The sequence below is a fragment of the Sebastes umbrosus genome, chromosome 5 (genome assembly GCF_015220745.1).
Source record: "Sebastes umbrosus isolate fSebUmb1 chromosome 5, fSebUmb1.pri, whole genome shotgun sequence".
Classification (NCBI taxonomy): Eukaryota; Metazoa; Chordata; class Actinopteri; order Perciformes; family Sebastidae; genus Sebastes; species Sebastes umbrosus.
This window is the reverse complement of record NC_051273.1, coordinates 34487285-34513406: the sequence shown is the minus strand read 5'-3', so window position 1 is coordinate 34513406 and position 26122 is coordinate 34487285. Positions and strand designations below refer to the sequence as shown.

Here is a 26122-nt window from a genome sequence, read left to right as displayed (position 1 = left end):
GTCATGTTAACAAACCACGTACCCAGGATCAGACTGGAGCTGAAGACGTAACCGATCAAAAGACGGGTGATACTTAGCTGAAAAGACACGTTCCATATAGTCATATTCATATATTTACTGGAAATGACCAACAGCAAGTAGGAAACTTTCAGGTGATCTCCCTCCAACCTTCTGCCTCTTATTTAGGATTTTGTCGTGAAATGAGGAGCTATCGTGGGCCCATAAATAACTCCTCATTTCAACTTCACAAATCAGCCGTTCCTCGTCCATTTCAACGCGAGCGAAAAGGAATAAATAGAAACGGTGTTCGACAAAAGTTCAGCTCCAAACGTCCTGTTCCTGTCAGCTGATGACATTCACATACACTGCAACCAGGAATAAACTGGGACCCATTTAGAATGTTTACGTTTAAATCTGTGTAAAGGGTCTAAATATTGTATATTTGTGACATCACAAACGGACCTGACAGCTTGTTTCAAATGCAGAGTTTCTGAATACGGGCTGTGTGTATTTTCCTGTGGATTGAGCGTTTCAATACTTTCACAGTAGTTATATAAGACTTAGGCCTGCTTTATAATAAAAAAAACATGAAAATCTCACTTTTTTATAATATGGGACCTTTAACATAATGCTATTTGACACTCACCGGGTAGCCTACTGTTGGTTTACGGGCAGGTTTCTATGGTCATTCTTGCAATGTTCCATCACTCATTGGGCATATTAGTCGAGATATAAAAATGCACCTTCTGGTGCCGGATTATACACTTTTGTGTAAACAAAGTCTCTGTTGACCACATTACATTTCCTATAGATTTTTTTTTTATTAACCCCCAACCTAAAAGTTCAAACTACGCCTATATGCTCCCACACAAAACAAATAAGAAGAAAGAAACACACTTTCAGAAGAAAAGCCATTAACATCAATCATCACATCAATCCATCATGCCTTCATCCTTTAGCCCAAAGATGACCAGAGTATGGGAGTAAAGTGGAGGTCCTGTAGTTTCCACTATAATCCAAATAATAACAGTGAAAATGTATATGGAGTGAAATCTTGAAGGGGGGGAAAGAAAACAAATGACTCTTCTCGTCCCTGTCTCCCACAGCTACGAGCTCACCAACTCACAAACCATACAAGTTCATGTGGGCTTTCAGAGTTCCATTTGTGATTGCTTATGTGCTGAGTTTCCTTCATACAAGCATACATACAATTCATCAAGCTTCATCCAACAGGATCCAATAGTTCCACAGCAGCCGTCTCTGCTGTCTAAGGTAATACGATAGCTCAGAGTTAAAGAAGTTAAAGAAGCGATTTGAGGGGAAGCACCTTCGGGTGTCAACGTAGACCGTTAACCCTGTAACCTGACCAGTCCGTCCGCGTACTGGAACTGCTCGCTGTTCTCGTACTCCAGCATGTCCAGCGCGACCTCGCAGCTCTCCTTGACGACGCGCTCTCCGTCTCCGCGGTAACGCTGAAGCACGGCCAGGCACTCCTCTTTGCCGATGGACCCAAGGGCCTCCGCCGCCTCGTGTCGGACCATGGGGTTCTCGCTGGAACGCTCCAGGGCTGCGCACAGGGCCGGGACTGCTGCCGGATGCTGCATCTGACCCAGGACGTAGCCGATCTCGTGACGGAACAGAGCGCTGGAACACTGCAGGCCTGGAGAGAAAAATACAGCAAGAGAGGTTAAGGCACTCGAGCAAGACAAACCCTGCTCTTATCGTTACAGGGCTGCTGTGTATGTGTGTGTGTGTGTGTAGTTGGAGGAGCTCAGCCCCGACACAGATAGCAGTGGCGATACCTGCTGCAGATATTAAATTACACCAAAGCGTTAAAAAGTACTGATAAAAGAACCGATAACGTCGGAGCATATCAATACTCTGGTCTGAAAGGTCCCCTATTGTAAAAGGTAAGATTTTCAGGTCTTTTATATTATAAAGCAGGTTTAAGTGCTTTATAAATACTGTTAAACTATCAAAACGCTCAATATACGGAGAAATACACACAGCCCGTATTCAGAAACTGTGCGTTTGAAACAAGCCGTTAGGATTTCTGTCCATTTGTGATGTCACAAATATACAATATTTAGACCATTACACGGTTTTAAACATTAAATAAAACATTATTTTTTTTTATATGAACATTACAGCATGTAAACATGTTCTAGTAGAAACATAAAATACAAGTATGAACCTGAAAATGAGCACGATATGGGACCTTTAATAATTTAGCACTGCAATGCAATTTCGCTGTAAGATTTCTGTATTTTCAGCAGCGATTTGCAATTAATTTCAACTGTCAGCATTCACGAGCATTCTTAAAAAATTCTTAACCGATAACCGACCCTCGTTAACCGATTATTAACTGATAACCGACCCTTGTTAACCGATTATTAACCGACAAGATTTGTGCCTTGCATGCAGCGGTGCGCCAGCTGCAGTGTATGAGCACAACAGACAACGGAGTCCCCAGTTCACCATCAGGAGAGCTACTAGCAGCCATGGTGCTGCGTGTAGTGTTGCGGACATGCAGCCACTTTCCCAGTAAAAGTCTCCACCGCACATTTAGTTTAGTTTAGCAGCTTGTCCGCTGTGTGTCTGCCTGGCGCTACTATACTTTGTCTGCCCGGATTAACGATAGCGACTGTCCGACAAACGGAGTGTGTTTTAGTGCTACTTTAGCAGCTGTAGCTCTTCTGGTAGCTTTGTGATCGCCGCCGCTCTGTCATTGCAGCATAACTTTTGCGAGTGTACGACAGACCGTGTGTGTGTGTGGCGGCGAGGAGTGTGGGTTTGTCGGTGGCGTTATAGCTGTGAACGTAGCTGTAGCAGACAGTGTGTGTGTACAGTTTATTTGTCTGTGGATAAATGCTACGAGGCTACAACTCCTCCACTTAAGCGAGCTATAGACGGGAGCCAATATTCTGTATCCTGCAACTCCGGCTCCGCCTCTTAAGGTGGACCAGCTTTTCTCCTTAAAGAGACGAGCCGCTCCTCTGAATTTTTCTCAGCTTTTTAATTCATTATTAATATTTCTTTTAACCGTTTTAACTGATAGCGTTAATCGGTTAAAATGCTTAATGTCGGTTAACGGTTAATTATTAACATCCCTAGTGCTAACTAATGTTTTTTTTGTGAAATGGGCCCCTGGATGACTATTGATCAAGGTCCTGGGTCTCATTCATGAGAAAAAGTTTAAAAGGTTACCCTCTCTATGGTGTTTTCAGTAGTAGAAAAATTGTTAAATATTACTGTCTCGGATTGCTGAGCAGTCGTCTTACTTTGAAAGGACAGAAAAAAGTGATCAGGGACAATAATGCGCAGTATGATAGGATTAATTGTTGTCACTGTTGTAACAAAAAAACTAAAATCTCTCTAAAAGGCAGTGCAAATGACCCACTGTTTTTTTCCCCCACAATTCGCATTGAAAGTTATCAGATCTAAAGTTACATTTGTGTGGTTTTAAGCGGTGCGTTATAGATAAAAAAGTAAGCTACACTGTTGTATCCTACCGTCTCCCAGTGCCAGCACAGCCTCCTCGTCGCCCAGGTTACGCAAGGCAAACATGGCGCGGTAGCGTTCAAAGAGTGGAAGCTTCTCATCCAACAGGATGGAACGCAGCTCCGACACGCTTCTCCTCACTGCTGGAGGGGCCGGGTCTACGGAGCAGTACGGGTTCTTATCTGTACTTCCATCATCCAGCTGCTTCTCTCCTCCGGTCTGCAGCCACTCCAGACGACGAACAGCCAACTGACACGTCTCTGCAACCTGCAGGAACGCAAGGGGGGGGACATGACATTTATTTACAACAGGTTTTATGCAATATACAGTTTTGTTTGCATTTCTCAGACGTGACACGGGGACCCAAGACTGAAACAAAGTCATAACAAAAACCCCCCAAATAAGCTCAAACAGGTATTAAAATGGTTATCAAAATGAATTAATAATGATCAAAAATAATTATTAACTGGATCGAATAATATGATTTTATTTACATTAAATCATCCTCGGCGTACCACTCTTTGAAACAATGAGAAAATGATAGCCAATAAATGTAGTCTCATAAATAAATCTCATTCAGTATACTTAATAGGGCGGTCAAAGTTACCGCGGTAACAACGCAAATTAGTTTTAATGCCACCAATTTCTTTAAAACATTAACACAACTTGCAATTTTTAGGTTGTAGCGGGCTCAGCTTAAAGCAAGAGTGAAGATAATGGTATCATAGTAAACCTAATGGATCCATCGGTACCAACCGTGTCATACTAGCTCCTTTTAAAAGGTTCCAATTATTTCAAATATATTTTTTTACTTTCTTCATGGCCCAGGCACTAAAGGGACTGTTTGTAACTTCTTACACGTATAAATCATTGCGGGTCAGTGTCTCATGCGTGCTCGCGTGAGTGACCAAAACTCCGGTGTCTCCCCTGTTCCCTCTGACCGCGGTCGGGAGGCTGAAGCAGGAAAAGCCAACACTAGGATCAGCATTGATTCATGGAGAGACCTTCGTCTGGTCAGCTAACATTACTGCCAAGCAGCTGAAATAAAGAGTGATATTGAGGTTTTTAGCTGACGTGTGTCGCCTCACTGTTTTGACCAATACCTGTTCATGTCTATGTAGAGCGAGCACAAGCACGAACCCGACGCTGACTTTCGTTGACTTAACGGCCACAGGTGTCACTTTTAACAAGCATTTTCTGATTCTTACAAACAGTCCCTTTAAGTTTCTCAACTGACTACAAACACATTATGTCTGGAATTTGGTGGAAAGTCAGCACCTTAATATTTTATATAATGTTTGATGTAAAATAAACAAACAGAACTGATTAACATGCTTATTCTAGATTTTATATTCATTAATCATGTACATACAGGAAAATTCCAGTGTTTTGTGTGACTGCCAGTTTTCATGTTACATGACTGAACACAGACAAATAAAGTCCCCCGTGGAGCTTTTTCCCCTCAGAAATCCATGTTGAAGCGGTCGTTCTCACCACCGTTCATGTTCTGTTGTTACTGCTGGAGCTGCTTTCTGCCAGCAGATGTCACCGTTCCCTCTGTTTTACCACAAAGGAGGTTTATCCGAATGGATGCAGTGAACACTGAACTAATGATGTGAATGCTTTCTTTCTGACTGACTTGGTTTTGTAAAGGTTAAGTGTCGTCATAATGTAGTTGAACTTGATGGAACTGTGAATTGTGGTTTTAGCTGACGTGTGTCGCCTCACTGTTTTCAGCGATGCTCGTTCATGTCTATGGAGAGAGAGCACAAACGCGAGCAACAGGACGCTGACTTTTGTTGACTTAACGGCCACAGGTGTCGCTGTTAACAAGCAATTTCTGATTCTTACAAACAGTCCCTTTAAGGAGGCTTTCCTGATTTGAATGTCTTCCAGGCTCTTGCCTTGCAGAGTGGACAAAAGGTAATTAAAACAGCATCATTGCGCAAAAATTAAATGGTTGAAGAATAAACTGGGTGTGTAATATACAGCAGCTTATACTTGCATTCCTGTGATTTCATGTGTCTTTTAAGTACCATCTTAAATCCTTGTCAATGTAGTGTTTCTGTGTAAATTTAGACATACCAGCGCACCCTAGGTACAAGCTAAAGCCTCGTTCACACCAGGGACCTCTCAGGAGTGCGTGGCGGAGTGCGTGGCGATTTTTGACGCGAGCTGCGCAGTTCACAGCAACAATAGACAGTGAAAGTGATCTATTGACTGTATATTAACATCATATCAGTAACAATACTACAGTTTCAATGTCTCTATCAGTAGAAAATGTTATGGAGATGAAAAGACTATAAATAAAGACTTATCTTTAAATCAACTCGTCCTGCTTTCATTTAAAAATAAAAGCCATCAAGCGTTTTTTCCATGGACAGAATTCCTTCATTTGTTAACACAAGGCTTTTATTCTGAAATATACGTGCCGGATAGTGTTGTAGAACATGCAGTGACTTGCAGGGCTCCATGAATGAATATAGTACGGGGTTTTAATTGTGGATTATTACTATTATTTACACACGTTTCTTAACCTTTCTCTGTCTAAAATAAATGTAAATGACATTTATAATGAAATGAAATGGCCATTATGCCGTCAGGAGTGCGGCTGACGTTCCCAGGGTGGACGAAGCCTGAGTGTTCTGGTCCTACCTCTATGACAGGATCCTGACTGTACTCTTTCAGTAGGTCCAGAACCACAGGATCACCAATTGCTCCCAGAGCCTCCCCTACAAACAGACACACACACACACACACACACACACACACACACACACACAGTCAGAGTGACAGAAACACACATCTACAGCACTGTTCTACAGCTTCTAGTTCTCATGCAGTATTTGTATCCTGTGTATCACTAGTAAATAGTATTAAGTAGTAAAGAGTAGTAAATCCATGTGTTATGTGATGAGATGCTGTTACACCAACACACAGTTTCTGCATACTATAATCTTCTGAACATTTTCTACTGCCTGGCTTGTGCCAGTAAAGTGATTTGAGGGTGCGTACAGGGGTGAAGGGTCAGCTCACTACAAAACGCACATACTAAAAGTGCACATACATGTGTATACTATTAGTATGTGCGTGTTAGTATGTGTATTAATCTGAGGAACATTACAGCAGAGCTTTCCTTAAAAAGTGTTTGCTGCTGGCCAAACAGCCGACTACACATTTCCAGCCGGCTACTTTATTATATTCATTTTTTGATTTTAATAATTTGATTTGACTCAAAAGTTGTGATTCGCTATGTGTGCACATTTTATGACCACTGGCCTCCACTTCAAAACAATGTGAGCATGATGACAGAGAAACATGCCTATTGGTATGAATCAGTCCCACCCCCACATGCTGTATGTGTGTGTGCATGTGCGCACACTCAGCTGAGGTTGTGTCCTACCGAGTAGAGAACGAAGAATCATCTTCAGAACAAAATAATTGATGTCAAAAAACATTAAAGGTCCCATATCGTGCTCATTTTCAGGTCTATACTTGTATTTTGGGTTTCTACTAGAACATGTTTGCTTACTTTAATGTTCAGAAAACACATTTTTCTCATGCTGTCTGCCTGAATATACCTGTATTCATGCTCTGTCTGAAACACTCCGTTTTAACGCATTTCAACGGAATGGCAACGAAATTGCGTTGCTAGGAAACAGCTTGGGTCCATGTTTACTTCCTGTCAGCTGATGTCATTCACATACACTGCAACAGGAAATAAACTGGGACACATTTAGTATGTTTACGTTTAAAAACTCTGAAATGGTCTAAATATTGTAGATAGTAGATCACAAATGGACAGAAATCCTAACGGCTTGTTTCAAACACACAATTTCTGAATACGGGCTGTGTGTATTTCTCCCTTAATTGAGTGTTTTGATACTTTCACAGTATTTATATTACACTTAAACCTGCTTTATACTATAAAAGACAAAAAAAATCACACTTTTTACAATATGGGACCTTTAAGAATTGCATTGATTGCACAGGCCCGACGTTCTCAGTAGACGTAGACGGGCTAGTTCGGAAAACACCGGTGGCAGCTACTATACGCAGTACTCATTAAAAGTCCACTGAAAGTGCTGCATTTTCCACATACTGTACACCACACAGACATTTATGGGCTTAAAGGGAAACGTTGTTGATTTTCAACCGGCTTTTTATCGTTGCAGTGTGGGTGGTATGTGAAAATGAATGACGGCTTCCCTCCGTGTCACCGGTGGCTGGAGCTCACCGGGTTCACCAGATGACGCATCCGGTTCATTTTCACACTGCACAGTATTTTGACTTCGACACAACCTGGATTGAATATCCTACAGCAAGGTCCGGAAGGTCCGATGACATCATTTTGCATAATAAGTAGCCATGTGCTTCTGTTTACAGCTGTGGGCGTCTACCCTCAGCCGGTCAAATTCACGGCCGTGACGGAACGCGTCGTGGAAAGCAAAAAAAAAAATCAAACACGAGATAAAACGATCGATTTTCGCACACGACACTCATTTATTGTTCCCGATCTATAATCGGGCTGATATTGTGTAGTCTGAACCGGGTATAAAACAGTGTGTATACATGATCTGAAAAGCTGGGGACCTGAAGATTCATTTGATATGCAGCTCAGCACGATGTGACAAGTTTTTCTAGTCATAAATTAAAAGTAGAAATTAATTAATGAATGAAAGCATGTGCATGTTTACCTGCTTCATGTCTGACCATCGGTTCCTGCCGTGTATCTTTCAGTACTGCAGTCAAAGCGGGTATGGCCCGTCGGTCCTGCATCTGTCCGAGGCAGTAAGCCAGCTCATGCTTCAGCAGGGCAGACTCATCAGTGAAGGCCTTACTGATCCATTCTATAGCGTCAGCACCTGAACCACAGGTAACAACATAAATCAGTTCACATAATACAAGACATTACACTGATTTCCTCTTCAGTGTTCATCCAGAAGACTTCATCGTTTTGGTTTATTTGACTACGTCATAACTACGAGTCATAGTAATTGTATCTTCCCAATACATAACCAAGAGTCTGTATTTCATGACTGAAACAGGTCAACAACAACATTCATTCATTCAACCTTTATTTAAATCTGGAGGAGTCATTGAGGGCATCGTCACACATCTCTTTTAGACCATTTGAGGCGTTTATACAATTTCTTATTTTCAAATGCTCAACATGTTCATGCATGCTGTGTGTTTGTGGACATTTTTTACCTCCTAGGTTCTTCAGGGTGAATAAGGCTCTGAACCGCCGGGTCAGGTCCCCTCCTGGGTCCGTCAGAACCTGTCCTAAGGCGTCCATCTCTTCGACACTGGTCATACTGCTACACACAGGGAGACGGACAGCTGTATGTGAGGTTTTCTGATGTGCAAACCAGTTTCTAGCTGAGCTGTTTCGTTTGAGTGCACTTCAATTTGTGGGGACTTTTAAGTATTGGTAATATGATTTCTGTTTGTTCCATTGACTCATTTTCTTTAAGTACATTTTTATCATTACAAAATACAAGCCATGCTATAATGCTAAGTGTGGCTTAAGTGTTCTCAATTTTTGTTTTTATTTCAGTTTATAAATCATCATATTACTATTTTCTGTAAAAAAGTAAAAAGTAAAATCACTTTATGTTTCCAGCTTCACAACTGTGAGAATTTGCAGTTTTTGTGCTGACTTTTCTGATGTTATTAGACCAGAAAATGTACAGAAGTTGAGTTGATTAACTAGATTCACATGATTTGAGTCAATTGACACGTTTTGTTATTTCAGAGTTCTTTTTGCCATACATTTATTTTATAAATAGTTTAATTTAAAATCAATACACGGGCTAGATAAGACCTGGGACCCTTAAAGTAACCGTGTTTATTTCCATTGAATAAGAGAGCATTTAGACATCAACTATCATTGTGGCATGTCTTGATAAACCACAGTGAAGGTGTCAATAAATAGATAATAAATAAGGTATATGATTCTAAATTAGAAAAGTTCTGATCAGTCAGGAATAGGCGTGGTTTTAAATATGAATAACTATTACAGACTGTGTGGGCTATAACACACTAGAAGCCTGATTCTCCTTTACAATGATACACTAGCTACATGTTAACAAAAACAAGATCAGTGTATATGATGGAATAGTAGCATTAGCATGTGCTAAAGGAACCAAATTTGGGCTTTTATTACAAAAAAACATTCTCCTGAGAGGCATGCCCCCGGAACCCCCTCTAGCTGGCTACTGTTTCCCACTGACTGGCTACTCCATATCCTTGTAGAAAGCCCTGATCGGGGCTCAAAACATAAGAGCCAGGGTACAGAGAAGACTAGTAAAAGAAAGGATCAGAGAGGCAATGAACACATTTCTGGAGAAGCAGCAGGTATGACAGGAGAAGATGAGGAGCTATAGGCAGACTATACAACCTGCTGTAGAGGGCTCAGTTATAAAGCTACAGTGGAGATACTGGTATCATGTGAAACAGTTATAAAGTTACAGTGGAGATACTGGTACCATGTGAAACTGGGCGACCTGGAGTCTGTCCCCCTGCCTTTAACTCCTATAATGTCTGGTCTGGGTGTGACCTAGGTTAAGTTCAGTAGTATGAGTACTGGGACGCACAGCTGCTGTATTAAACTGTACATTGATGATACTAGTAGTACTGGGTTTATTCGTTATAATAAGACACTAGCTCACATAACAGGACTAAACGCTACGTGTTAGCCACGTGTCACCTTAACGTTACTGCACCAGCTGTGCTTATGAAAGGGTGAGCCGGCTGAAGCTAAGCTAACAGTTAGCTTCCTGAGTTAAAGCTTCCTCTGACTGCAGCTGAAGGTTCCTCACAACCAGCTGTACCACACAGAGAGCACAGAGAGTAACACACGGCGGAGAAACTACTAACCTTCCAGACTAGAGGGATATTCAGAGAAGGTCTGGCCTGGGAGAGACAACCGAGAGTTGCTGCCTAACGTTGCTGCATGCGTCCTGCAACTTCCGCTGACAAGACAATTTGAGAAATTTTCACAATAAAGCCCAATTCTGCGGTCAAGCCAGCCCCCACGTTTTTTTGCGGTACGTGTGTATCCTAGGCATTACGGTAAGAGCGTGTAGGAACTGACTTCAAAATAAAAGCACCGTTATGATGAACGTGATGGGCCATTCAGATTCATTCAAGAGGTCAGTCAGTCTGTTGATAATAAATAAATGAATGAATAAATAATTAAACAAATGAATAAATAAGTAAAAAAAAATAGATGAATGAAACAAAATGAATACATATGAAATGAATGATAATTTAAAAGAAAAACAACCGCCTCCGAAATGTACTTCAGAGAATGATGTTATTCCAATTGTGTAAATACTTAGTCAAACTTGATATTAAAGGAATACATTTTCAAAGACTGATCTGACTTCTAAATTACAGTATACCACCTCACTCTCAGCACCTCCATGTTTCTACTAAGTGCTTAATTTCATTTGAAATAGATAGAATTGATTAAATGAAACTGTTCACTATCACAGATTAATTTCACTTCAGAATAATAGTAGACCACCTCAGAGTATCACTCAGACAGTATCAGGACATTCTGATGTAGAATTTCAAAATTAAAGCCCTTTAAAAATCTAATGTATGGGCTACCTTCACTCTAAATTCAGATTAGAATTAAAAGGAAACTGTCCTCTATCACAGACTAATCTCACATCAAGATGACAGTAGACGACCTCAGAGTTTCACTCAGACAACATCAGGGCATACTGACAGGCTGGTTGGGTTCATTATCTCTGAGCAGAGGCAGCTGTGGAGACTAATTGTCCCTGATGACGATCAGCTGGTTGAAGCCTATATCTACACCTGGTTTCAGTGCTCAGGTGCTGACTCATTGTCTCTTTGTCAGAGGTAGTGAGAGTGCTGTCCTGTTTGTGCTCTATCTGTATAGGGGGTGTGTGAATCTGCAGAAGTACCATGTGAACCTATCTGTGGGATTCACTCACCATTTAGCTTCTTCTCTTCTCTGGAGTCTCTTAGAGTGGGTTAGGTCTGTGTGGCCTGCCTTCGCTGGTTCTTTTGTTTCATTTATGTTTTAGTCAGCTGCTCGGCAGCGGTGTTTTAGTTTAAGTCTTTTTGAGATCTATTGAGTGTAGGGAGCCTTCCTTTTAGGCCTGTTTTCATTTGGTGTTTCTCCTCTTTGTGGTTAACCTTCAGGATTAACTTTTAGATTCTCCTGGTCCGAAATTGCGTCCCTCTCCCCGTCCCCCTGACAGTTTGTTTTAATCTTTCCCTTCCCTGTAGCCAGGACTGCAATCTTTCAATCAAGCTCCACAATTTGATATGGTCCCAACATATCTGCCTCCAGCTTCCCCCCTTTTCTCTGCTCCTGTCTAATGTTTTTTTAGGGAACAAGATCCACTGTGAAGTTGTCCTCCTGGCCCCTTTCTTCCTTCCTATTACGGACTTTGTCCTGGCTTTTTTAATGTTTGCCTTCCGCTCTGTGAAGACACCTTTCTGACTCTTCAGTCCTTCACAGACATCATGTCTCACCAGCAGGCTGTGGACTTTGTCTTCGATTACCTGCCACAAATCACAGTTTGAATGTAGAGGACATAGATGAGCCTAATTAAGACTTTTAATAAAAATGTGACATTACAGAATCTTCCTTAATACTCCTTGGGCACCTCAGAAGGATAACTCACCGCCCTCCCAAACATCAAATAATACGGGCTGTATTTAGTAGTCAGCTGTTTTTTGAGTCCGAAGGCCAAACATGGTGGACTGAAGGAAACGGTCCCACCGTTTGGGATGTTCAGCCACAAGTTTTTTCAGGGACCTGAAAATGCAGAATTCAAGTATAGGCAGGACAGAATTAGGGTTCTAATGTATGATTAAGCAAGCTATCAGAGAAAGATAATTAAAAATTATGATGAATGGTAGTGCAAATGAATATTATGTTATACTATATTATATTGAAAAGTGATAGCCCTTTGCTTATACATCTCTTAAACATACATATGCTCTACTTTTGGACCGAAATGTGTATTCCACCACATTATTTGGAAGATACCAACTCAACCACTTGCGAATATCATCCTCCAGTCCAGGCCAATAGTAGCGGCCTGGGGTCTCATTTATAAAACAGTGCGAAGGATCCATACTAAAAATGTACGTGCGCACAAAAGCCGAAAATGGCGTACGCCAAAAAAAATCAGACGTACGCACACCTGCAAGCAATGTTCCCTTTATAAATCACACTCCACCTGGAAATGTGCGCACGTGAATCCGCCTCATATTCCGCCCACTACACGCCCACTTTCAACCATAAATGGTCAATGCAAAGCACCTCTGCAATGTTTCTGCATGTGAATGAGCCTGTTGATCAGTGGATCTCTACGGTGAATCACGGCGACTCCCGAGAGGAAGACAGATAAAAGGAGTTTTTCTGACACAGAGATGGAGGAGCTTGTAGGTGAGAAGGTCTCTGAACCCTCGTTCCCTCCTGATTCTCTCATTCACGTCACGTAGTCCTCACAGTGCCGGTGTGCAAGATTAACTGGTGGCTGAATTAACTGGTGATATTCCCGTGCAGATGTGTGGTAGGAGTGGCCTGTCAGGACCCCTGTCGATTCACCTGAAAATAAACATATTGATCTCTTCGTCTCTCTATCACATTCATGTGTCGGTATCTTTTGAAAGATTACTAACGGAAGGCTGCTGTTACGATGCCGCTCTGAGGACAAGAGTAAAGTAGGTGGTAGGAGACAATGCCTGTTCAAAACACTCACGTCAATAAATCCTTTACAAAATATTCTCGTTGTCAGTCTTATATTTGTATCGTATATCGTTATTAATCTGATGTCAAGTTGATTTGAGACCTGTTCATACTTTCATACAGCCTGGAAGCGAAATATACCGTATGATGTTTAAACTTTACACCAGCTCCACCGCAGAAGCGTGGAGATGCTGCTGTGGCAAACTGTGACTGCTCAGATCAACCTGTGATACAGCATCTGTAGGCTATCTAACATCGATCAGGTTTTATATTCAATGCTACAGTCATTAATCTCTCTCATCACAACGCTGTTCTTCACTGTGCAGCACATTCACCCAGATTACACTGTTAACTCGAATTTTGCAACTAACGTTATCGAGACAGCATTTGAAAAACTACGCACATACGGTCCTGTCTATTCTTTAACTTTATGTGTTCAACTGTGTGGTCTTTGTTCTTAGCTGTGATGTCTATTTATATGTAAGTAGGCTACACTGAGAGCGATACAAAAAAAGAACAGTCAAATTCCCCATATGTGTACACATAACGTAGTTAACCAACAACGCTGATTTTGAATCACTAATGATGATTGTTGTCTTTCCTTCTGTCATAGTAATGAGTAAGTCTATGTACGTATGTCTGTGTCAAGATACAGAGCCTACATTGAAGAAACCTATTTGAACTAGAATTTGGGCACGTTGTTGATATGTACAATTAGCACTTTGCACACCATAGTGATGCATATGCTGTTATCTGATTTCGGTGGGTCTTAATGATGCAACATAGAAAAGGCAGCCAGTATTGATAGAATAAATTGTAAAGAAATTATATTGTATGGCTTCAATATATAATACCTTAATTTTCTCACATTTTAGATGCATTCAGATAGTATTATTTTTCATTAATTTATTAACGTTTCCTAAAGTAATTAATAGTGGGAATCGAGGTAGGTATGTGTGTTGTTTCCGTGGCTTAGCGGTATATTCAAGGGCGTTAGGACATAATTAATAGTCTCTTACCTACATGTGGTTCGACTCCAGCATTTAGTGTTTGTTTTTTTAGCTAGACGATTGATATTTTCTCAAAGAAGATGGATAATGTTTTCATGCATTTCTGTCTTGATCGAGATGAACGTTTCAGCAACCGATCCGATCGTAATGTTTCAGCAGACACAAAAACCCTGTGCGTAGTTTTTCAAATGCTGTCTCGATAACGTTAGTTGCAAAATTCGAGTTAACAGTGTAATCTGGGTGAATGTGCTGCACAGTGAAGAATAGCGTTGTGATGAGAGAGATTAATGACTGTAGCATTGAATATAAAACCTGATCGATGGTAGATAGCCTACAGATGCTGTATCACAACTTAATCTGAGCGGTCACAGTTTGCCACAGCAGCATCTCCACGCTTCTGCGGTGGAGCTGGTGTAAACATCAGACGGTATATTTCACTTCCAGGCTGTATGAAAGTATGAACAGGTCTCAAATCAACTTGACATCAGATTAATAATGTAAGATACAAAAATAAGACTGACAACGAAAATATTTTGTGAAAGATTTATTGACATGCGTGTTTTGATCCTTGATAAATCATTTCAAATTTTTTCTTGCTGTCAGTGTGATATGTGTATGTATCATATTGTTATTAGTATGATGTGAAGTTGATTAGAGACCTGTTTATACTTTCATACAGCCTGTAAATGACAAATACAGTCTGATGTTTACACCCAGGTCGAACCCATTCAACTGTGGCAAACTGTGATCAGCTCAGATTAACTTGTGATACAACATCTGTACTCCTATACTGCACACTCTGACTCATGCAACATAGTTAGTGAAAGTAGCCTACATGTGAGTGCTTGTACAGTGTAGTCTAAGGAGGACTTTCAGTAATTGCTTCAACCTAAAAATAATGAACTTATTTTTGTGCGACAATCGTATCAGGGTTCTATTGAACTTAAGCTAACGTAGAACGAAGTAACAAACGCATGGACTAATTTTTCTGCATCATTTTGAGACACGATGTGCCTGATCTTCGCAATGTTACGTAGATGAAAGAAGGCAGTCCTTGTTTGTTTTATGTGGGAGTTAAAGGACATATCCTGATCGAAGCTACGTCGGTCTGCAGTCTTGACCATCCGTTGTAGCCTGTTCTTGTCCTGTTTGGATCCAAACCACCCAGTGATGGATGTGCAGAGAACAGACTTGACCACTGTATTGTAGAACTGGATCAGCAGCTGAGACAGGCCAGACTTCCTGAGCTGGTGTAGGAACTACTTTTTAAGTCGTACATGCAGTGCAGAAGTAGTCTACATCTGTGGAGGGCTGGCCAACACATCTAGTGTGGTACCACAGAGCACAGGTGGTGCACTCAATCTGAAAGGGAAAAATTAAAAAAACAGACCTTAGAATGCTGTCAAAACATTGTCAGGTTCACATCAGTCATCCATTTTAGGATGTTAAATTCTGCAGTTTAAACTTCATTAGGCATCATCATAATAAACTGTATGGCAATGGGTGTCAGATTCTGCATTTAAATCTTAGCTGTGGTCCTTTGTGTGGAGTTTGTGTCCTTATTTCCCTTCAGCTGCTCCAGTGTCCTCCAAAAGTGCAGAGACATGCAAGTTAGGTGAATTAAATTAGACATTTTCAATATCTGTGTTATAGTGAGTGTTCACCCGGTGATGTTGAGGTAACCTATCCAAGGTGCATCCCAGTCGTTGGCCAGGATATGAATTAATCTTCTTACCCAATCATCAATGTCAGCCCCTGAGCTGAGCTCCCCACATGCTCGACACAGCTGCGATAGGTCATCTGTAAAAATATATAGGCGCAAATGTAGATTAATGCCAATACAAACACATTTAAGTATACCTGGCAAAGTTCTGTACACCTGAATTATTCAGCAAAGATATTGCTATGTTGAGCCGCAATATTGCCACACCCTCGTGGTCCACAGGGTACTGGATCGCCTCCTTCAATAAAATCTGCTCTGCAAGCTACAAAGTCTCTGATAAATATAATTCTGATGACTTTAGAATGACAGATAGCCACAGAGATAATTAAATTGTTACCTTGCACACGAACACGCCACATGATACAGCATCCTGCTGTTTAGGATGCCCTACTGTGGTACATGCCCATCTCCCAACAGCTGGGCACTTTTGACGGACCAGTGTTCTACACAGATAAAGATTGATTACAGTTTGGCAATTTTAACATAAAGCCAAGTAATATCATTTTCAATTTCATGTTAAGGGACTTCACAAGGACAAGCTTATGTTATAGTTAAACAATAGTTCCTAGGACAATGATTTACTGATCTTAGTGTTGCTGCCAAAAGAATATTCCAAATGCATTTGTGTAATGCACACATTAAAGTTAATTCACCTGGTCACATCCTTGCATTTCTGGATTTGCTCATCTGTGGCCCCAAATGGGTCTAGGAACAAGGCCCTCATCTCCTTAAGGTACATGATCTGTAGAAATGCAAATAAAAATGTTAGCCAACCCTTCAGACATCAGGTGGACTCATGGTTGCGTCGCGATCTGTTAACATTTGAGATTACTTACAATGAGTGTCCAGTGTCCATTGTGACAGACCGCTCCAGCTGCCACGTCATGGTTGAAAAGGTCCAACTAAAATTAAAAAAAAAGGTATCAACACATATACATATACATATACATATATATATATATATATATACACACATATATATATATATATACACACATATATATATACATATATACACACATATATATACATATATACATATACATATATATACATACACACACACACAGTCCAACTATATAGTCCTACTCACCCTTCTTAAACCACCTTTGTGTGTCCCCTGCCAGAGTGAGGTCATCAAATACGTGTCGATTACTAGTGCTCCAGCTTTCCTGCCCACCATTGTTAGATAGCCATTCACGATCTAAGAGTACAATAGTAAGTTGTGATCCAATCGAAAAGAGAAATATCAGTCCAATATTTGTTTTTAAAATACCTCTCCCTCCAGCTGCTCTCCTGGGGCCAAGACCATGAGGTTTTCCGAATAGATTTTATAAGGCCCGATCTTGGACCACAGGGTCTCCCTTCTCCTCCCCGTCCATATGTCTCGGATTACTGCAAACACAGCAATGCCAGTTATTTGTGCAATGCATAATTTCAGTTGTACTTTGTGAGTTTACTTACAAATTTCAGGATCACTGGATGGTCTTTGGGCCTTGCAGTCCATGGATGGAGCCTCCGATGGTTTTGGTATGACCTCAGATGTGGGTGTTTGTGTGCTGTGTATGAGTGTCTGTGTGTGTGTCTGTTGTGGACCAGCCAGAGGAGAAGGATCTGACAATTTTTTCAGTTTAGCAGGGATCCTCTCCTCTGGCTGGAAATAGTGTGTCAGCAGATCAATGTTTGTTTGAAGCTTTCCCTTTCCCTTACTTGTAGCCAGGACGGCAATCTTTCCCTCAAGCTCAATGATTTTATAGGGTCCCAACATATCTGGCTCCAGCTTCCCCCCTTTTCTCTGCTCCTGTCGAATGTTTTTTTTCAAGACCAAATCGCCCACTCTGAAATTGTCCTCCTGGCCCCTTTCTTCCTTCCTCTTACAAAGTTCAAAGGGCTCTGTCACCTGGGAAAAACAAAAATAAAAGACATGAGCATCACTGTTTATGTGTTTCAAAGCTGACAATATGCTGTTGTTTCCTTTACCTCTATTGGATTGTACTCCTGCTTTTCTTTGAGGTTCGCTCTCTTCAACTGGCACTGTGGACACTGAGCAATCTAAGCAGTGAAAGATTATTTCAAAATGATGACGAATGGTAGTGCAAATGAATATTATGTTATACTATATTATATTGAAAAGTGATAGCCCTTTGCCTATACATCTTTCAAACATATGTATGCTCTACTTTTAAACCAAAATGTATTCCACCACATTATTTGGAAGATACCAACTCACCCACTTGCGAATATCATCCTCCATTCCAGGCCAATAATAGCGGGTGATTATTGCACTATGGGTCTTTTCAGTTCCACAGTGGCCACCAATCACACTACTATGGAACTCCTCAAAGACTTCACTCGCTTCCTCAGCACTGGAGACCACTTTAGCCAGGTGCTCCGTCTTGTTTTTTTTGCGCCTGCATATGTATTACAGGTCTCCATCTGGTGTTTAAATGTCATATTAGATATATAGGGAGTTTTACCATGGCAGATAATCATTGTGTTCTAAAGTGCATGTGGCATGCATCCTTACCCTTTAACCTGAAGGTCTCAGCTCTCCTCTTAATTACATATTTTTCCTTACTGGTTGACCCCTCAGGATAACGGTTATGGATTTTCACATCCAGCAGCTGTTTAATGATATTGGGATCCATTTTCCAAAAGCTCTCCCTTTCTCCACCTGACTCACCAATCTACCTCTACCTACCTTACTCTCACCTACTTACTCCCACCTACCTTACTATCACTTACTTACTCTCACCTACCTTACTCTCACCTACTTACTCTCACCTACCTTACTCTCACCTACTTACTCTCACCTACTTACTCTCACCTACCTTACTCTCACTATCTCTGACTATTTTTGATTATTTCGATCTCTGATTCTCGCTCACTATTGCTTTCTATCGCTTACTATCTCCTCACAAACCCACAAAGTTGTGCCATGTTGACTGACTTTATATAGCCTGGCATCTCCATCAACAACACCGACATCGAGTCATGCCACCCTCTCCCCCGGAGGAACAAGAGCGATAAACCGGCCTTAATAATCCGGTTTACCAACAGAAAGCACAAAAATACGCTGCTTAGACAAGGAAGAAAGCTGAAGGAGTCCGACGTTTATGTGAATGAACATCTTACAAAGAAAAACGCAGACATTGCCAGAAAGGCACGCTTTCTAAGGAAGCAGAGGAAAATTTAATCAACGTGAACTGCAAACTGTAAAGTGATCATCAAACTGAACGGGTCACCAGAGGAGGCCAGAGTGCTGGTTATTAGAGAAATTGAAGAATTGGACAAATACCAGTGACATCAGAACAACACAACAAGGTAATCATACCTGTCTGTGGAAAATGGGTTCTTGTGGAATCACATAACATTCACTGAACATTATCTGAACACAATATGCATGAACTGGAACTGGAAGATATTGATCCTGACAATAACTTTTTTAACCATCTAAACAACACATGTTGCTACTACACCGATGAACAGTATAACAGCAATGTGAAGTCAGCTCAAGGAATGTCAATTATTCACTTCAACAGTAGAAGCTTATATGCTAATCACCAAAACATCAAAGAATACTTAGGTCAATTCACAAAACCATTCAATGTCATTGCAATATCTGAAACCTGGCTCAATTCTGAGAAAGAAGCAGATTTCGAGTTGAAAGGATATGAATTCAATTACATGAACAGGAAGAGCAAAAAAGGAGGTGGTGTGGCCCTGTACGTGAAAAATAGTCTGGAATATAAGATTTTAGAAAACATGTCAACCACTATTGATGATGTGATGGAATGCATCACTGTAGAGATCTGCATGGAAAACCAAAGAAATGTGATGGTCAGTTGTGTATACAGAGCACCAGGAGCCTGCATTGAAACTTTTAAAGACAGTATGGAGAAAATATTTGCCAAAACTAATCAGAAGGTTACATTCATTTGTGGGGACTTCAATATAGACCTGCTAAATCCTAACAAACACAAAATGACAGACGAATTTATTAACACAATGTATAGTATGAGTTTATATCCACTGATCACCAAACCAAGCAGGATAACAGCACACTATGCCACTCTAATCGACAATATATTTACAAATTACATGGAAAGTAGCTTAGTGAGCGGGCTGCTGATGAATGACATCAGTGACCATTTGCCAGTTTTTGTGATCCATGACTGTGATTGTGGAAAAGAGAAGGAGGACCATAAAATCAAATATAGGAGATTGAGAACAGAAGAATCCATAAATGCATTCAGAACCGAATTGCTATCACAAAACTGGAAAACCCTCTATGAAGGAAATGATGTTGATACAGCATATGAAACATTTCTAAATATATTTAAGTCATTATATGACAAAAACTGTCCAATAAAACAAGATAATGCTAGGAATAATAACACAAACAGACCATGGATCACAAAGGGACTGCAAAATGCCTGTAAAAAAAAGAATACTCTATATAGACAATTCATAAAATGTAAAACTAAAGAGGCAGAACATAAATATAAGAAATACAAAAATAAATTAACTAATATTATGAGGATATGCAAGAAGGAATATTATACCAAATTACTAGAAAATAACAAAAACAATATAAAAGGCATATGGAATATATTAAACAGTATTATTAGAAACCGTTCGACTAGCTCAAGTTACCCTGAATATTTTATTGATAATGATAGGTCTTTAAATGATATGAATGATGTGGTTAATGGGTTTAATGAATTTTTTGTAAATGTGGGACCAAAGTTGGCAGGAAAAATCAATGACATGTCTCCAAAGGATGGGGAGGTTGTTGAAAGCCACATTGCAAGAAATTCAAACTCAATTTATATCAAAGCTATAGACAGAAAAGAAATCATAGACATAGTTAACAAGTGCAAGAATAAAACATCTACTGACTTGAATGGAATCGATATGACGATAGTCAAGAAAGTCATTGACAGTATTGCAAACCCCCTAACCTACATTTGTAACTTATCATTCATAACTGGCACATTTCCACATAAAATGAAAACTGCTAAAGTTATTCCACTATATAAAACTGGGGACAAACATAATTTCACTAATTACAGGCCTGTATCTTTACTTTGCCAGTTCTCTAAAATATTGGAGAAACTGTTCATTGGAAGATTAGATAACTTCATTGACAAGCACCATTTACTGACAGACAGTCAATACGGGTTCAGAGCAAACAGATCAACAGCAATGGCATTAATGGAGCTAACAGAAGAAATAACCAGTTGTATTGATAACAAGAAGTATGCGGTAGGAGTATTTATAGATTTAAAAAAAGCATTTGACACCATTGATCATGATATATTATTCAATAAAATGGAAAGGTATGGTATAAGAGGGGTAGTGCTGAACTGGTTGAGAAGTTGTATAGGAAACAGGCAGCAGTACATGCAAATAGGGGACTACAAATCAACATGCTCAGGTATTACTTGTGGGGTCCCGCAGGGATCAGTATTGGGTCCAAAATTGTTTATTATGTATATAAATGACATAGGTAGGGTATCAAGGACACTGAATTTAGTTTTATTTGCAGATGACACAAATATTTTTTGTTCTGGGGAAAATCTGCAGCAGCTTTTGGAGGTGGCCACATCAGAAATCAGAAAATTGCAACGGTGGTTTGACAGAAATAAATTGTCATTAAATTTGGACAAAACTAAATTTATGTTATTTGGAAACCAAAAAATAGACATACCAGTACAAATGATAATAGATGATGTGACTATTGAAAGAGTATATGTAAATAAATTTCTGGGTGTAATACTGGACCACAAAATCTGCTGGAAACCTCAGATAAATTATGTAAGAACAAAGCTGGCAAAGAGCATAGCAGTCTTAGGGAAAACAAGACACACACTGGATCATAAATCACTGCACATTCTGTATTCTTCACTTGTATCACCATATCTGAATTACTGTGTAGAAGTTTGGGGTAACACTTATAAAAGCAACTTACAACCATTATGCATACTACAGAAGAGAGCAATCAGGATAGTAAATAATGTGGGATATAGGGAACACACGAACACACTGTTTTTGAAGTCACATGCATTGAAATTTATGGATTTGGTCAAATTTAAAACCGCAATAATTATGTTTAAAGCAAGACATAATTCACTTCCGGGCAATATTCAAAAAATGTTTTGTGACAGGGAGGGGGGTTATAATTTAAGAGGAAAAATCAATTTTAAAAAGCATTGTGTTCGTACAAAAAAGAAGAGTATGTGTATTTCAGTCTGTGGGGTGGATTTGTGGAATGGGTTAGGTGATGGGTTGAAGGGTAGCACAAATATAAATCAATTTAAAAAGCTATACAAGAAAGATATTTTTGGGAGGTATATGGTTGAAGAAGAGTTGTGTTAAAGGTTGGTTATATACTTTTTAACTCCGGATGTATTTGTGGGTTGTAAATAAACTTGGGATGCTGTTCATATATTCAACTTGGGATGTAAATAAATCTGGGATAGTTTTTATATTATATTATATTATCATTCTATGATATATGAGTTAATAGAGGAGAAGTGAGAAAGGGGTAGGGTAATATAAGTTTTTCTTCTACCTACTCCTTTTCGGACACTATAACTCTTGTTTTGTTTGTTATTATTTTGTATCTGTTTTTATTTATTATATGTTCGAAATAAAGTCTTTCATTCATTCATTCATTCATCATGAGGCCCTAATGACTTCATGATGTCACTTTTGTGTCAACTTGTGCCATCAGGTGTAATTGAACCCCCACCCCCCTTTCCAGATTTCAGGTAATGCAAGTTGTTTAAAGTTATATGATGTTGTTTTACCTGTTATGTTTCTTTGATCAAGCCTCACGGTCATCTGTCTCTGCTTATACTTTATACATACATAATTAGTAGTTGTAGTTAGTCCCCCCCAGTTGCGAAATAAGAGTTAACATTCATGTCTGTCTACTCTGGGTGAATGGGTGCTGCATATCATTGTGATGAGAGGGATAAATGTCTGTAGCCTTTAGTGTTGAACATGATCGCTGGTAGATAGCCTACAGATGTTGTATCACAAGTTAATCTGACTTGATCACAGTTTGCCACAGTTGAATGGGTTCGACCTGGGTGTAAACGTCAGACTGTATTTGTCATTTACGAATGAAAGTATAAACAGGTCTCAAATCAACTTCACATCATACTAATAACGATATGATATATACACATATCATGACAGCAAGAAAAAGTTGTAAATGATTTATTGACGTTAGCAGTGTTTTCAACAGGCATCGACAAAGTCACCTACTTTACCATTCTCATGTCCTCGCGCTGAGATTGGCGTCGCTACCACAGCCTCACGTCCGCGTAATGACTGTTCTAGCAAACTGTTCTGATCGTAATGTTTCAAATGACACCGACAAAACAATCGGACAGAAAGGAGAAGCGGGAGAAGCGATCAATATGTTCCTGGTGAATCGACAGGGGTCCTGACAGGCCACTCCTACCACACATCTGCACGGGAATATCACCAGTTAATTCAGCCACCAGTTAATCTTGCACACCGGTATATCCATCAGCACCATGCAGTATGTTCCGAGTCTCACCGCTGTGTTTATATCTTTACAGCAATCAGGCCGATCCATTCACTTAAAGTGATCAAGACAATCAGTAATATCCCCCACCTGGATATCATTAGAAAAAGGAAGTTTGACAGGTGTACACTATTTATTTATTTATTTAAGTTGTTATGGTGAACTTGTCCTGCATTATGATTAGGACTGATAATGACGATATGGAGAGTAACGATTGTGTGAGAGCTGTCACTGGCTTCATTTACACACTTTGTTAATTTACACAATCCATACTGGTGAAGATGTGCCGGGTGGAGGTGACTGGAGGAGGCAGAGTGGCACACCGCGGTGGCGCACTGGAGACAGTCTGATAGTTGCATCGGATAGTTGTTTTCATTTTGTCTATGTATACTGTATCTGTCCCTATCTAATAAACCATACATAAATTAATAAGTCATGTCATCACTGCAGCGATTTTACACAACAACTTTATGAAAACTAATATGGTACTTGGTGTTATCTGCACACTATTAGAAGATATTATTAAAACTGTTGGCGCTCATGTTCTGCCATTCTTTAATGCTATTTGATATAATCTTGGATTTCTACAACCTATGATGATGATTTCAACAGCTGCTCCACAGCTGACTGTGACTGTCGGTAGTCCGGTCCTCTCCTCTGAGCTCCAGAGGTGGAGGACGTGATGGAGACAGCGCTGATGAGATATTGAGCGGAATTTGCTTTGGGGTTTGAGTTTATCTTTCACATTTGTAAGGTGCTTATGGAATAGTTATGGCTATTCTATAGTTAAGGCAATCTCACGGAACTCCTCAAAACAGTTCACTTGCTTCCTCCGCACTGGAGACCACTTTGACCAGGTGCTCAGTCTTGTTTTTTTTTTTGTGCCTGCATACGTAATACAGTTCTCCATCTGGTGTTTAAATGTCATAGTATTAGATTTATTGGGGGTTTTACCATGGCAGATGATCATTGTGTTCTAAAGTGCATGTGGCATCCTTACCTGAAGGTCTCAGCTCGCCTCTTTTTTTTTAAGATTCTTTTTTTTTTGGCATTTTCAAGCCTTTATTGATAGGACAATGGACAGTTTAGAGAGGGGGTGACATGCGGAAATGGCCGCAAGTCGGGTTCAAACCCGGGCCGCCGCAGTTAGAACTCAGCCTTGTTATATGGGCGCCCGCTCTGCCAACTGAGCTATCGTCCTCAGCTCGCCTCTTAATCACATATTTCTCCTTACTGGTTGACCCCTCAGGATAATGGTTATGGAGTTTAAGATCCAGTAGTTGTTGAGCAATACTGGGATCCATTTTCAACAAGTTGTCCCTCTCTCTGCACCAGAACCTGCCTCCACCTGGCTCAATCTACTCCTTCTTACTTCTACCTACCTTACTCTCACCTCCTCACACAGACAAATGAATATAACAAAGACGAACAGGCAAATTCGCACAAACCAGCTTCTCTCAAATGCACACAGTCACAGCTCAGTTACTCACCCACTTCCACTCACAAGGACAATCACTCTATCACAGTTAATGCTCAATCACTCATTCGTACTATGCTAGTCAGTTATACGTATCGCTAACTTGCATAAACTGGGGGAAAAAAATCCCATTCCGTTGCAGACCGAGAGGAAGGAGGCCGGCTCTCAGGTAGGTCAGTGTCCTCTGGCTCTGAGTTAGATTCAGGCTCTGCTGGCTCAAACATATACAGTAGGGCTGTATATGTCCAATAACGCTTCCAGACGTAGCGTCCATCTTTCAGGTTGCTGGGTAACGGTAGACAGGCTGCACCTTCCCTTGCTTGTGGGTGTGGTTTCAGGCCTTCAGCGGACACGCCCCCGAGCCTTTCAGAGCAGAGAATACTGCTGATGTTTCCATGATTTTGAAAGCTAATTTTATATACTTGCTGATTTTTTTAATCATTCAAATATGGCTGGGTGGTTAGTAACACATTTTTCTGTGGTGTGACAAACCGAGAATGCATATTTATTATCGCTTTACACAGGCTTTAAATCAGCTCTTAAAGCACTGGACAAAAAAAAGAACTCATACCAACTTCAAAAAGACAAATAAACACAGGTTCCTGTTCATTTATAATGGACATTTTTGTTGTGATATCTAAACAAAACTATCCGTCAACAAGGAAATAAAAGCCTCTTGTCTACAGACCGGTCTCTATAGAGCTCCAGCCAGCTCATAGCGGTCTCTGAGCGTGACCGCCCAGCTGGCGAGGTAGCGACCCCGGCAGGCGCTAGCTACTGTCACGGCAGTTTGTGGAGCTTTTTAACTCCAATAACGTTGGAGCAAATGTTCGATTCGCCATCTAATATCGTAAAACTGTCAATATTCAAAATCGAAACAGTTGATTTCTCGCCTCAAACTTTCAGAAGTGAATTTAGGGATGAAATTACTACGACTTTTTTTTTTAAAAACGAGCCGTTTTTGGCTGCTGTTGTTGTTGTTGTTGTTGTTGTTGTTGTAACCGTAGCCTGTAGCGTTCCAGCGCTTTGCATTGTGGGATACAGTAGGCGAGGTAGACTGGTCCGATGCATACTGGAGATTTTTTCCACATCAGTACTGTTG

General features: G+C 40.3%; 2 protein-coding genes across 5 annotated transcripts; both read right to left on the bottom strand.

Moving 5' to 3' along the window:
- Positions 1 to 799: 799 nt before the first annotated feature.
- dohh (deoxyhypusine hydroxylase/monooxygenase) lies at positions 800 to 10502 on the bottom strand. Of its 2 annotated transcripts, none has more exons than XM_037769044.1 (6): positions 10384 to 10502; positions 8713 to 8822; positions 8199 to 8366; positions 6157 to 6233; positions 3513 to 3768; positions 800 to 1660 (listed from the first exon to the last, which is right to left on the bottom strand). In XM_037769044.1, exons 2-6 carry the CDS (start codon positions 8816 to 8818, stop codon positions 1350 to 1352), a joined length of 918 nt encoding a protein of 305 aa, XP_037624972.1. In that variant the 5' UTR covers positions 8819 to 8822; positions 10384 to 10502; the 3' UTR covers positions 800 to 1349. The 2 variants fall into 2 exon arrangements, with proteins under 2 accessions (XP_037624972.1, XP_037624973.1); XM_037769045.1 differs by having other exon boundaries at positions 8713 to 8819; positions 10384 to 10488.
- A 5099-nt stretch (positions 10503 to 15601) lies between these two features.
- LOC119487946 lies at positions 15602 to 17851 on the bottom strand. Of its 3 annotated transcripts, XM_037769040.1 has the most exons (9): positions 17444 to 17851; positions 17256 to 17374; positions 17073 to 17183; positions 16816 to 16881; positions 16633 to 16721; positions 16317 to 16422; positions 16136 to 16241; positions 15992 to 16056; positions 15602 to 15842 (listed from the first exon to the last, which is right to left on the bottom strand). In XM_037769040.1, the coding sequence occupies exons 1-9, from the start codon at positions 17745 to 17747 to the stop codon at positions 15816 to 15818; spliced, it is 993 nt and encodes a 330-aa protein (XP_037624968.1). In that variant the 5' UTR covers positions 17748 to 17851; the 3' UTR covers positions 15602 to 15815. The 3 variants fall into 3 exon arrangements, with proteins under 3 accessions (XP_037624968.1, XP_037624967.1, XP_037624969.1); XM_037769039.1 differs by having other exon boundaries at positions 15602 to 16056; XM_037769041.1 differs by lacking the exon at positions 17073 to 17183 and having other exon boundaries at positions 15602 to 16056; positions 16816 to 16860.
- Between the last annotated feature and the right edge of the window lie 8271 nt (positions 17852 to 26122).